We start from the raw sequence: 12904 nt of genomic DNA on the forward strand, positions 1-12904 counted from the left end.
CCGATCCATAAGTTCCAGTCATAGGCTTTTGTGGGGCCCCTCTGACCTTGATATACATAAATTATTGTTCATATGCCACTGCGACGGCATTTGTGTAAAGCAATCATAACGAAATATTTGTTATTAAAAAATTTTCATGCATATTTTTATAATCGCAATTTGCGCATTGAGATTTTAATTAGGCTAAACTACTTCGTTTTTCTACACTGGCAAAAATATGTTAAGGCTTTGTGGGTGCCTTGACAACATTATATAAATGCTGAACTCGAGTGAAGTCTGCTAACTGGATTTGAAGTGAGTTTCATATGAGTTCAATCATCTAATTAAAACTTGTTGTAAGATATGTTAAAAATATGTTCTTGATCAGTACGACGATCTTCTTAGGTCTGCGTCCCGATTCATCCCTTTACATGAAAGGATGTGGGTTCTAGAAAAATCATGTATCTTTATTTATTTCACGTGCCGTGTGCTTCGTTAATAATTGGCAAGCAGGCAACACCCCCACAAGGCTCCATCCGTAGACTTTTATATTGAGGGTTCCAAAAAAATTTACATTGGTTAGATATACATTCCATTATATGATGGGAAGTATCTAGAAAAATTCCACACGAACACACAGATGGTGAGGCGCCTTATACGAGAAGATATCATATGGTTAGGGGAGTCAACAAAATCTTCTTTCTATCACGATGTTTCGAAAATACCCTTGAATGCGCAATAGTTTAGAGTCGTAAATCCCTGTGAAATAGCAGTTGTCCCCCTCGAATATGGGTAGTCTACTCAGCCTACTGGGGATGTCTCTATCCTACGATGGGGGAACAGCTCCCTTGATGTTGAGTAAATACACACGAGCCAATTTGGTAGCCTATTGTAGTTTTTGTCGTGTTTATTGGTTACACCTAAACTTAATCGCAAATGTGAATTTTGGTGTTTGGCCGAAAGTGCGTTTGGGATTCCTCCAACGGTTCCGTGCGATTCAATGCCTTGGGATGAGTGCAAAATGACGACGGCCTCTGGTTGACAATGCGAAGTGCCACAAAGTGGTCGCCGGGCCTATTTGCATCGTTAAATGGCCTTGGTTGCCGGTTGCTGGATGACGTTTAGATGTGATAAGCCAAATATCTGCCGAAAGTGTTGTTGGTGTTGTGTGCCGGGCGTGGGGCGTTGGGGCCGGAGCTGGGACTCAGTTACATTCCAATTGAGTTAAATGCTATTGCAAATGCCTGCCAATCGGTTCTGTTTCTGTTTCAGGTTTCGTCTAAAAAGAAAGAGAGAAACGTTATTGACCAATGTGATAACGAAGTCCACTAAGGCATTTGCATTACAATTTACAGAGCAGCACTCTGCGTCGCATCGGGCCCCCTGCTCGCGAATCGAATTGGTGGCTGTTGCTTGTCCTTCCGGCAGGAGCGATTGCTGACCGTCAGCCCAACATCTCGGACTCAGCACAAAACACTGAATGAGACGGCCAGCAGAAGTGCAATCCTTTTTATAGGGGATGCCCAGCTGCGAGAGCCTGTTTGGCTGCCTCAGTCGGCGGCGGCGCTCCTTTTACTTTTACTTTTATTTTATTTTATTATACGCTTGCCGAGGAGAAGTATTCTTATTTCATGTAAGCAGAGATTGAATGAACTCTATAAGAATTCATGTGGAGTCTTCTTTGTGTCGTTCATATAAATTAAATATTTATTAAATGTATCTAAAAATAAACAAATTATAAGTTAAAGATAAAATACAATTATATTCTATGTAAATTAAATTATGTATTATATATTATATATGTAGCTATCGTATGTAATCATATCTTTAGATAAATATGAAGAGCTCGAGTCTACTATTCCATACTATATGTAGAAGCTTCCATTAAATCAATTCAAGGGCATTGGAGATTCGGCATGCTGAAGCTGTATCATCATTCTTCTTGCTTTTTTCTGTTTTATCTTTTTTGTTTTTCATTTGATATTTCTTATTGTAGTTTTGTCTGCTCGCATTGTCAGTTCGCATTGTTGTTGGGCTTTTGGTTAGAGCGGTTGATAATAATGATGATGATGAAGTTTGAGAAGGGTTCGGCTGGCCGAGTCGATATATTCGATGTGTGTGCACCTAAAAAACGTGCAATCTTCCACTTGATTGGTCTCGAATTTAGCAGCAACAGAAATCTCTGCTCTGCAAGGGTCCGACTAAAGACGCAGCAGTTGGCTAGTTCCTCGACCTTGGGGCACCCCAACAGAATAGTTCTTCTCTCAGGAAACAGCGAGCAGCAGGTGCACAGCCCTATCTGCTATGGATATCTAGAATCGCTCAACTCCAAATGACTTCAATTGTGGGAAACTAGAGATTTTCGGCTCTAAGCCAATTGTGCACGACTCCCTTGCACGAGATGCTGCAAGCTCGCGTATTTATCATTTCGAAATTGAAGTCATGACCCCCGGCATTCATGGCTGCAGCCTGTCAACCCGGCAGTGGCATATATTTTAAATATGCAATCTCAACTCCTCTGTCTGCCTGTCTGCCTGTCTGCCTGTCTGCCTGCCTACCTGGCTCGCTGGCTGGCTGGCTGGCAGAAAAGTTGAGTCTTGTCCGCAGACTGTCTGACGGATGAGGATCCTACCTAGGGCAGTTCGTTGCACTCCCGTGGCGAGTGAAAGCAACAGCCACCGCGTCCTTAAAAGAACTTCAAACAAAAGTCCAGCCAACGCCAGACTACAGGACACGAATTGCAGCCCAAGCACTACGACTTCGATTCTTTTATGCATCTTAATGTCTGTGAAGTTTCTCCGTTGCTTCGGCTGGCTGACAAACAAGTTATGAACTCACATACACACACTCACACATAGACACACATACAATAAAGGAGGTAGTTAAACAGGATAATAGTGCGCAGAATGTGAACGACCTTACCAATTATCAACAACTGCAATTGGAATTGCGTGTCCAAGTAAATGCCATTCATATAAGTCTCATTGCTTATTTGAATTTCCAACACTCGGCACCTAAAGCCGCTGAGTGTATCAAATGATATATGTAAATTTCATAATTTCTTGAAAAGCAGAAGCTGTCTTGAATTTATATAAATATGTATGTATATACATATATATGCGCTCTATTAAACATATTTCTGATACATGCATGCATAGAAAATTACTCACCAAATCTCGTAGAGTAACGAAGCTGTTGAGGCTTAAATACAAATTCTTATTATATATGTAATCCTTATGATTAAAATATCTGCTGTTTCTTTATCAATGCATAATAAACATAACCTAAGGACCTTCGTCAAAATTCCATAACGCAAAAATTAAAGTAATAATATTCTTTTGTTTATATCCATGCATGCATTATTTTATTGATGTCAATAAATAAATATACAGTAATATGAGCAACGATTCTAATTATGAGCTTTAAGAAAACTTCATCACTTCATCATTAGTGATAGGCGACGGCTGGAGAGGAGTAAGTGGCGTAGTGGGCCGCAGGTGCAGCATAGTGAGCAACTGGAGCGACGGTCTTGACCACAGCAGGAGACGCATAGTGGACAGCTGGAGCAGCATAGTGGACAGCTGGAGCAGCATAGTGGGTAGCTGGAGCAGCATAGGTGGAGTAAGCAGGACCCACAGTCTTGACCACAGCCGGAGCAGCATAGGTGGAGTAAGCGGGAGCAACAGTCTTGATGACAGCAGGAGCAGCATAGGCGGAGTAAGCGGGAGCAACAGTCTTGACCACAGGAGGGGCAGCATAGTGGGCAACTGGGGCGGCGGCGACGGCCTTGACGAGGGGTTCGCGGTTGACCACAGCGTTGAAGCCGTTGATGGGATCGGCGGTGTACTGGACGGTGCGCTTGTAGCCATCGGCATCCACCAGCGAGTACTCGCCGCGGACCACATCGCCGTCGCGCTCCTCCACCTGGCCCTTGGAGTCGCCAGTCAGCTTATCGTCGACGCCGTACGAGAAACGGTACTGGGGATGGGGATCGTAGGTCTCGTCGGACTTGACCACCACCTTCTGGGCCACAGCCAAGGGGGCGCCGTAGGTGGCCACTGGAGCAGCGGGCACGTAGCCAGCGCTGGCCACCGCGACGAAGGCGAGTGCGAAAACAAACTGGAGAATAGCGAGATAATCCATTAGTACATTTTATATATGTGGGCATCCATTGAGCAGTCGTACTCACCTTGAATGCCATGTTGCTGTTTTGGGAGTTGGTTGAGTTCTTTACAGAAGTGAACTTGATTTGCGAATGATACATTTCTGGGCGTAAGCCTTAACTTATATAGCGAATAGTCGTCGCAGCAGCGCAGCTGCGAGTGAGCGTTGTATTTTCATGGTGACAGCAACGCTTTAGTGCTTACGCCGTTGATTGGTGGCTGGCTGGCTGTGGATTGCTGCTACTTCCTGTTCGAAGGCACTGTGGGTGTGCTTATAATAATCACGTTTGATCTACGAGAACCGTGGCCAAAAAGAGAGAGATTCCGCTCGAACGGGAATGGCACACGCGCAGAGCTTATGCGCAGATAAGGCAGAGCTTAACGGTGCTTTACACTCATACACTTCTTATACTCTCATACATACTTCTTAGACACGAGCATTAGATGAAATTAAATATAAGAAATGTCGCTGAGTTATCAGAATATCTTAATGATGATTACCAATTGAAATCAAACTCCGAATTCATAGTTTAAAAATTATTTCTACGAATGTCAAAATTAAAATTACAATTAAATTGAGTCCTATAAGAATTTAGTTTACGTACAATACATACGTAAGGACATCTCTACATATATGTATATATGTAAATGTGTACAAAATAAAAATAAATATGAAATATTTCAGACTTTTAACTTCTATATTAAATATTATCATCATAGTATCATCATCATCAACTTAAGATGATATTCTCTGTAACCCACAAAATAAATGTTATGGAACCTTAAAAATGTGATAATTTAATTGTATTACTTGGAACAGGCAGTCTTAACCCAACTCATTTAAATGTTAGCTTAGTAAAAATGTATTCACTGTTCATAATTACAAGTGACATAAAACAGAGCTACTCAGGCCACACCTAAATAAAGCTGGCAATTGTAACCATTAAATTACTCTTAAGAAATAAATTTGGCAATTTGTGTAGAGTGTAAAAATGTCTTATAGAGCTACCTACCAGCCTGAGCATATATTTGCGGCCAGCTTTTAGAATGTACATGCAAAGTTCAAGGACAGATCTACTGTAATAAGCATCCCATTAAATTTTCTTTTCAATTGTAAACCTGATAATGTTTCTCATGAGCAGATGTAATTTGGATGCAATTTACAAATTGTCTGCAGATGCGCATTGCTTGAGATGATTTTATGGTTAAAGGAAGATCCCAAATCCTTTCTAAATAATTTACCATTTTCGATTGCATTCGCTCTCGCTGCCGCCGCTGCTGTTCCCGCGGCCTCTGTCGAGGCCTCAGCGGCAGAGGCTGCTGCTGTGCAGCTTGACAATCTCTTCGGCTACTGGCCAGCTGGCCGATTTCGGCGTGGTGACTGCGCTAATTTCGAACATGATATGCAGAAGGCCACATTTAAGCAAATTACGATTACCGCTATGCAGACATAATCAAATCGGCTACCAGAGTTCAGCTGTGCGACAACCTATAAATACCTTTTTCATTCCAGAAGCAATATCATTCGACATTTGCTCTTGCCTCTGCAAAGAACTTAACCAACTCCCAAAACAGCAACATGGCATTCAAGGTGAGTACGACTGCTCAATGGATGCCCACATATATAGTATATACTAATGGATTATCTCGCTGTTCTCCAGTTTGTTTTCGCACTCGCCTTCGTCGCGGTGGCCAGCGCTGGCTACGTGCCCGCTGCTCCAGTGGCCACCTACGGCGCCCCCGTGGCTGTGGCCCAGAAGGTGGTGGTCAAGTCCGACGAGACCTACGATCCCCATCCCCAGTACCGTTTCTCGTACGGCGTCGACGATAAGCTGACTGGCGACTCCAAGGGCCAGGTGGAGGAGCGCGACGGCGATGTGGTCCGCGGCGAGTACTCGCTGGTGGATGCCGATGGCTACAAGCGCACCGTCCAGTACACCGCCGATCCCATCAACGGCTTCAACGCTGTGGTCAACCGCGAACCCCTCGTCAAGGCCGTCGCCGCCGCCACAGTTGCCCACTATGCTGCTCCTGCTGTCGTCAAGACTGTCGCCCCCGCTTACCACACCTATGCTGCCCCTGCTCCAGTCGCCCACTATGCTGCTCCAGCTGTCCACTATGCTGCTCCTGCTGTGGTCAAGACCGTCGCTCCAGTTGCTCACTACGCTGCTCCTGCTGCCCACTACGCGACCTACTCCGCGCCGTCCGTCACCTACCATCACTAAAGTCTCAAGAGCTTGTTGCTGTTTGATATGGTATCGTTGTTCGTTTTACTGTATACTTATTTATTGAGCTCCACAATAAAGTAGTTCATATATCAGATATCGATTATCGATTTCTAGTTACTTTCTCTACTAGCTTAGACTTACGGATTTGGTGTAAAGAACCAGTCTCTTTTCTCTGATTTTAGTTTTGGGTTTTTGCGGAATACGCCGTGCCGGACCTATGGCATTTAATATCAGAATCGTTAATTGATTATGCGAGTTGATCTCGGCGTAAAAGTGTTGCAATTAAATTTGGTGCGACATTGAAATAGCAAAGTCGAGTGCGGTTCTCAATCACGGATTGATTTGTTACACTGACCAGCAATCGCCATGAAAATGAACTAATCCCATCAGCAAACAATGTATCAATACCTTTAGCCGTGACTGTATCTACAGATATATATATATCACACTATTTTTATTATTATTATTAAATCTTGATTTCGCTTGCTACCTTAGCGAGCTACTACCGGCTGTGGCATTTCCCACTCCGCGCCAAACATGACTCGCCCAATTTGATTGTAACCGGCTTGTCTCGCTCCCAGACGCATGTCAGACGGAGCGAGAGTTGGGCGTATCAAAAGTTCTATTGCCGTTCTTTATGATTGCGTAAAGAGTGAGTAATCTGATTGAGCCTTTCTCCCAAATAAACTTTTGATTGTACTTTTTCATTACCGGCACTCAAGGCTACGATCACTTTAATTAACGCAATTGAAATCGAAAACGGAATTGAAAGGTCATTGAATTCTTGCAAGAACTTGAGTAGTTCATTAATAAATATAATTAAATAGCTATAATTCATATTTTGGCACTCTTTAATAAAAGCTGGACCTGATGATCCCACCTTTAATATCTAGAGTTTGGCAATGCTTTACTAGAGGTTGTCCTATCAAATATTCCTTAAAATTGAGAAACGACCCTAGACGAAATTCTTTCCAATTACTGCGCGACCTGCTTAGCGTTACATCATCAAATTGCAAACCGTTTAGTCACTTCACACCTATTTACATTAGGCCAACAAACGTGTGCTTGTGTCTGTTTGTGTGTATGTGTGTGTGCTCATTGATGGCATGATTGAGCACTTATTCCACAAGTCGAATATCGAGCGAGGCAAAAGCTGCAAGCCGAAAGCTCAGCCATTACAAGCCCAGAGTCGTAGGCATGGCTCCGGCACTTGCTGTTTGTATTGGTGAATGGCCAGCTTTCGTCCGATTATATTTCTAGTTTTTAGGTCATTGCAGTGGACAGCTGCTGAGAAGGGCGTCTGTGTTTGTATGTGTGTGTGTGTCAAGTGCAATGCGGGCATCGATCAAGCTGTCTTTATTGGGTTACTTACATGATTCGACTCAACACCCGGCTTTGGCTTCGACTCAGACTCCCCGGTTCCCCAGCTCCCCAGCTCCCCAGTTCCCCGGTTCCCCGGCTACCCGGCTACAACTCTGGTCCCACAGCCCTCAAAGTCTAGTTACTTGCCTAAGTCTTTTGTCTGCCGGCTGTTTCGTGCGGTTGTCCGTCATCCATTCATGTTCGCCACATGGGTGTGTCTCGTGGGTGCAAATCACCAAATCGGTCGAGCGCCAACCCGTTTGGTAAATTTCAAGAAACCAAAACCGTACAATGAGCGCCATGCAAATGAATTCAAACTCAAATTATATCTATAAGACTTACCAAAAAGTGAAAGAAAGGCCCGAAACAATGGAGTTTGAAGCCCAATTGATGTGGCCCTGGTGGCCACCACCAAATTCGTCTATAAATACAAATGCTGTGGATGCTCAATTACTATTCACAGCACAGACTTCGACAGCGGGAGTACATCCATTTCACAGCTCTGCTCCAATCTTCGCACCTCATAATCTCAGTGAAATGGCTTTCAAGGTGAGCGCGTAATCCCTCTCCGCAGAGTCCTTCCCTGTGCTCAATTTCTCTTTTCTTCAGTTCGTAGCCTTGGTCTCGCTCGTCGCAGCCGTATCAGCTGGCCTCATACCCGTGGAGCACCACGAGCAGCCACAGCTTTACCACACCGGAGTGCCACAGCCGCAGCATGTGATCTACCAAAAGCCACATGACATCCACGCCCACGCCCACGCTCATGAGATCTATCCTGATGATCCCCATCCCAAGTACAATTTCGCCTACGACGTGCAGGACGCTGTCTCCGGCGACTCCAAAAGCCAGGTTGAGTCCCGTGACGGCGACGTGGTGCAGGGAGAGTATTCCTTGGACGATGCCGACGGCTACCGTCGCACCGTGAAGTACACCGCCGACTCCGTCAACGGCTTCAATGCTGTCGTTCATCGCGAGCCCCTGGGCCACATTCATCACAAACTGATCGCCTCTGCCTCAGCTGCACCCGCTCAATATCATCAGTCGGCTGTGCTGAAGGCTCCTGTGGCTTACGCTGCGCCCACTTACGCTGCGCCCACTTATGCTGCTCCCACTTACAACGTGCACCACGAACACGAGCCTCAGCAACAATTGCAGCACCACCAGCAACAGCACCAGGAACACTATGCCACCTACGAGTCGGCGGCTCCAGCCAGCCATGCTGCTCAGGATTATTATCATCACTAGAGCTGTGACGCGCGACGACGGAAGTATTATTGCATCCTCCATTCCAAATTCCCAATTTCCATTACCCAGCATTCTTAGATCCCTAAGCTCTGTTAAATAGTTCTATTGTAATAAATCGTTATATGCATATTAACTCTGAGCACAAAGCTGTTTATTATCCATTTTGTTGTTGTTAAGATATCGAATTTGACTGACATGGATTAAAAACTTACATAATAATATAACAAAAGTCAAAGGAGTGCGTTAAAATATTATTTTACAGTATCAAATAGGGTATACTAATATTTATTGCACATATTTAGGTTGTTCCACAGAGTCGAAACCTTTAACAAGTTTTTATTGACTTTCTTAGAAAAAACTTTGGCTAAACGGAAAATTGGAAATTTATCCTTTTTTCTTGCTTTTCTTACTATAGCAATTAAAGGTGGAGAGCCATTAATAGTATCGATAGTTAAGAACCATAATAGTGGCGATAGATATTGAAGAACAATCGATAGTGACTATAGTGAATATCGATAATCAACGATTTAGTCTCCAGATAAACAGCAAGAGAAGCCGTTATATATTGTTTGAAAGAAAAGCCGCTCACATTATTCATATATTTACTTATTTGGGTGGTATCATAAATAAAATAGAGCATTACAAATCATTCCCAAATTGAATTAATATAGAATGAAATAGTAGAGTGGTTGTATTTTCTGACTTCAAGATCAAGCAGAGCAGAGCACAGTCTCGTGTGTACATATACGCGATGTGTAATTTATGTATATAGTTTAGCTCTATATTGCTCGATCTACATCAGCTTTTTCGCGCATGAGCCAACCGGTTTTGGCATGCCAAAAAGTATCCGGTAGCAACAAAGACAGACTTTTATTTCTATTTTTATTTTTTTGCAATTGTAATGTCGCGCACACAAATTGAATGTCAAATAGCCGCGGCCCGCGGGCAATACTCTTGCTCGATGGCTGGGTAGATCAGAGCCCGGAACCTCGACGGCGAATGCGTCCGTGAGCATGAGCAATGCTATGTCCAATTGCAAGTCAAGACCCAATTTGCTCCACATTACCTGCACTCCATAGTCAGCCTAGGCCGGCCCGGTTCAACTTGACTCGCCCTTTCGCTCCTCTTTGTTTTCGCTGAGCTTTTGTAATTTGCTTCACAATAATGAGCCGCAGCAGAAACAGACAGCCTCGGCGTATGCACTTGCCCCGTGAGATTGCTCTATATAAGCGGAGGTCTGCTCCACTTCTAATCATACTGCAGACTTAGCCCCATCCGACAGCACACGCTTTCAGACCCACTCAAACCACATTAAAATGGCATTCAAGGTATGCCCCCCTCACTGAGCCAAAATATTAGCTAATGCATATACACTGAATCCATTCCAGTTTTTCGCCCTCTTCGCCCTGGTCGCCGTCGCCAGCGCTAGTATCCTACCCGCCGCCCAGGTCTACCATGCGGCACCCGCCGTGGCCACCTACGCCGCCCCTGCTGCCGTCGTCAAGACGATTGCGCCTGTGGCCCAACACGTTATCACGAAGGCTGCCGAGGAGTACGACCCCCATCCCCAGTACAAGTACGCCTACGATGTGCACGATTCCCTCTCCGGCGACTCCAAGAGCCAGGTGGAGGAGCGCGATGGCGATGTGGTCCGCGGCGAGTACTCGCTGGTGGATGCCGATGGTTACAAGCGCACCGTCCAGTACACCGCCGATCCCATCAACGGCTTCAATGCTGTGGTCAACCGCGAACCCCTCGTCAAGGCTGTGAAGACCATTGCCGCTGCTCCAGTGGTTGCCCACTATGCTGCTCCTGCTGTGGTCAAGACTGTCGCCCCCGCTTACCACACCTATGCCGCCCCTGCTCCAGTCGCCCACTATGGCCCGGCGGTTGCCTACCATCATTAAGTGTGTTAATTCTACCGCAGATCTGTTATGTCTTAAAGTAAATGAATAAATTGTTATAGATAATATGAAATCATAGAAATTTGTCAACTTAGAATTGATTAGGTATTTTCAGTATTAATCATTCAGTAGCTTTAGTTTCAATTCACCGCAGCTAACACGTCCCTACCTTAGACTGTGCCCAATATGATAACCTCGAGGTGGGTCAGTTTGTTACCGGCTCCTTATTATTATTATTTGGAACTCGTTAAATAAAACTATTTGTACTCATTCACCATTTATATCCATTTATACTCATGCAATATGTGCAATGTCTGTCCTACTGTCCGTCCGTCTGTTCGTCTCTATGCACGCAAACTATTTTGTCACTACTAAAAAATTGGTAAAACAGAAGATATTCGAAATGTAACGTCTAAGTTATGGTTTACTTTTACTATTGATGTACCAAACACCATATATGTATGTTCATAAGGATGAAGCAAATTTTGGATTTGGCAGCGCTTAGACCACGTCTGAGCGATATACAATTGGCTGCGTCTGAATAATTCTTGTATTTTTCATAGGAATTTAAGACAGGTGTTTCACATAATCGGCGAATGGGAGATATTTGCAGAACAAATTTGAAATTAACTATTTCTGTTTGTTTTCAATTTATCTATAACAATTTATTCATTTAATATAACAGATCTGGGATACAATTAACACATTTAATGATGGTAGGCAACAGCCGGGCCATAGTGGGCGACTGGAGCAGGGGCGGCATAGGTGTGGTAAGCGGGGGCGACAGTCTTGACGACAGCAGGGGCAGCATAGTGGGCAACCACTGGAGCAGCGGCAATGGTCTTCACAGCCTTGACGAGGGGTTCGCGGTTGACCACAGCATTGAAGCCGTTGATGGGATCGGCGGTGTACTGGACGGTGCGCTTGTAACCATCGGCATCCACCAGCGAGTACTCGCCGCGGACCACATCGCCATCGCGCTCCTCCACCTGGCTCTTGGAGTCGCCGGAGAGGGAATCGTGCACATCGTAGGCGTACTTGTACTGGGGATGGGGGTCGTACTCCTCGGCAGCCTTCGTGATAACGTGTTGGGCCACAGGCGCAATCGTCTTGACGACAGCAGCAGGGGCGGCGTAGGTGGCCACGGCGGGTGCCGCATGGTAGACCTGGGCGGCGGGCAGGATACCAGCGCTGGCGACGGCGACCAGGGCGAAGAGGGCGATAAACTGATTGAAGAAAATGGTAACAATTGCAAATGTGTCCTAAGTGAATTAAATCTCTGTTGGGCACATACCTTAAAGGCCATTGCGTCTGAGTTGAGTTGAGTTGCTGCTGAGGGCTGAATGCGATTTGAACTGTGATACCTGCTGCTGTTGACGGCGGGCTTTTATATGGAGCAGCCCATAAACAACATGCCGAATCTCTGAATGCCTTTTCGGGGCCGCAGTCGCGTAATTAGTGCAATTCATTTATGCTAAATGTGTATGGAAAATGTTACACTAACAGTGAATACGCTGCGCACTAATACAGGCACACTCATATGCACACATATGCATGTGTATGTGCAATGTGTGTTGTCATCTAACTAAATTCCATTTGTTTGGGGTGCCAAAACTGGTTTTCGAGCTGAAGCTGCACAAAGATGCAAAAGTTTATAAAAATAGAAAAATATTTAGAAATGTGCAATCCATGAGGGATTGACATACTTAAAATGTTATAAACAACAGTTATTACATGAAATTATGCATATAACATTTAACTAAATTATACATACATATATATGTATATGGATATAAATGAAAAATGGGAAACATGGAAATTAAAAACTCAATCTATAGTAAAATATCGTATGTAATTAGGTAGCTATTGAATATTTGTATACTCTGAACATATTTGGTCTGTGTAAAGTACGGGCTGGAAATATAATTTCGGGTGGGTGCGGGTGGTGGTGGGCTCGGCCGCTCAACCCGCTTTAGTCTGTTGAATATTTAAATATTTTCTTATCTAAACTTCTTGTAGTCAA

General features: G+C 44.4%; 3 protein-coding genes and 1 long non-coding RNA gene across 4 annotated transcripts; 3 read left to right on the plus strand and 1 right to left on the minus strand.

Moving 5' to 3' along the window:
- Positions 1-856: 856 nt before the first annotated feature.
- On the minus strand, positions 857-1676 carry LOC116803735. The gene is made up of 2 exons (XR_004363803.2): positions 1326-1676; positions 857-1258 (listed from the first exon to the last, which is right to left on the minus strand). It is a non-coding gene; the product is annotated as an uncharacterized LOC116803735 (long non-coding RNA).
- Positions 1677-5668: 3992 nt separating this feature from the next.
- Positions 5669-6471, plus strand: LOC122756909 (larval cuticle protein A2B-like). The gene is made up of 2 exons (XM_044007773.1): positions 5669-5733; positions 5804-6471. Exons 1-2 carry the CDS (start codon positions 5722-5724, stop codon positions 6365-6367), a joined length of 576 nt encoding a protein of 191 aa, XP_043863708.1. The 5' UTR covers positions 5669-5721; the 3' UTR covers positions 6368-6471.
- A 1730-nt stretch (positions 6472-8201) lies between these two features.
- On the plus strand, positions 8202-9110 carry LOC6572061 (cuticle protein 7). Its single transcript, XM_001998178.3, has 2 exons — positions 8202-8281; positions 8342-9110. The coding sequence occupies exons 1-2, from the start codon at positions 8270-8272 to the stop codon at positions 8975-8977; spliced, it is 648 nt and encodes a 215-aa protein (XP_001998214.3). The 5' UTR covers positions 8202-8269; the 3' UTR covers positions 8978-9110.
- Positions 9111-10240: 1130 nt separating this feature from the next.
- Positions 10241-10937, plus strand: LOC6572062 (larval cuticle protein A2B). The gene is made up of 2 exons (XM_001998179.4): positions 10241-10305; positions 10366-10937. Exons 1-2 carry the CDS (start codon positions 10294-10296, stop codon positions 10882-10884), a joined length of 531 nt encoding a protein of 176 aa, XP_001998215.3. The 5' UTR covers positions 10241-10293; the 3' UTR covers positions 10885-10937.
- The last annotated feature ends 1967 nt before the right edge of the window (positions 10938-12904 follow it).

The sequence above is a fragment of the Drosophila mojavensis genome, unplaced genomic scaffold (assembly GCF_018153725.1).
Source record: "Drosophila mojavensis isolate 15081-1352.22 unplaced genomic scaffold, ASM1815372v1 contig_19, whole genome shotgun sequence".
In the NCBI taxonomy this organism is placed as follows: domain Eukaryota; kingdom Metazoa; phylum Arthropoda; class Insecta; order Diptera; family Drosophilidae; genus Drosophila; species Drosophila mojavensis.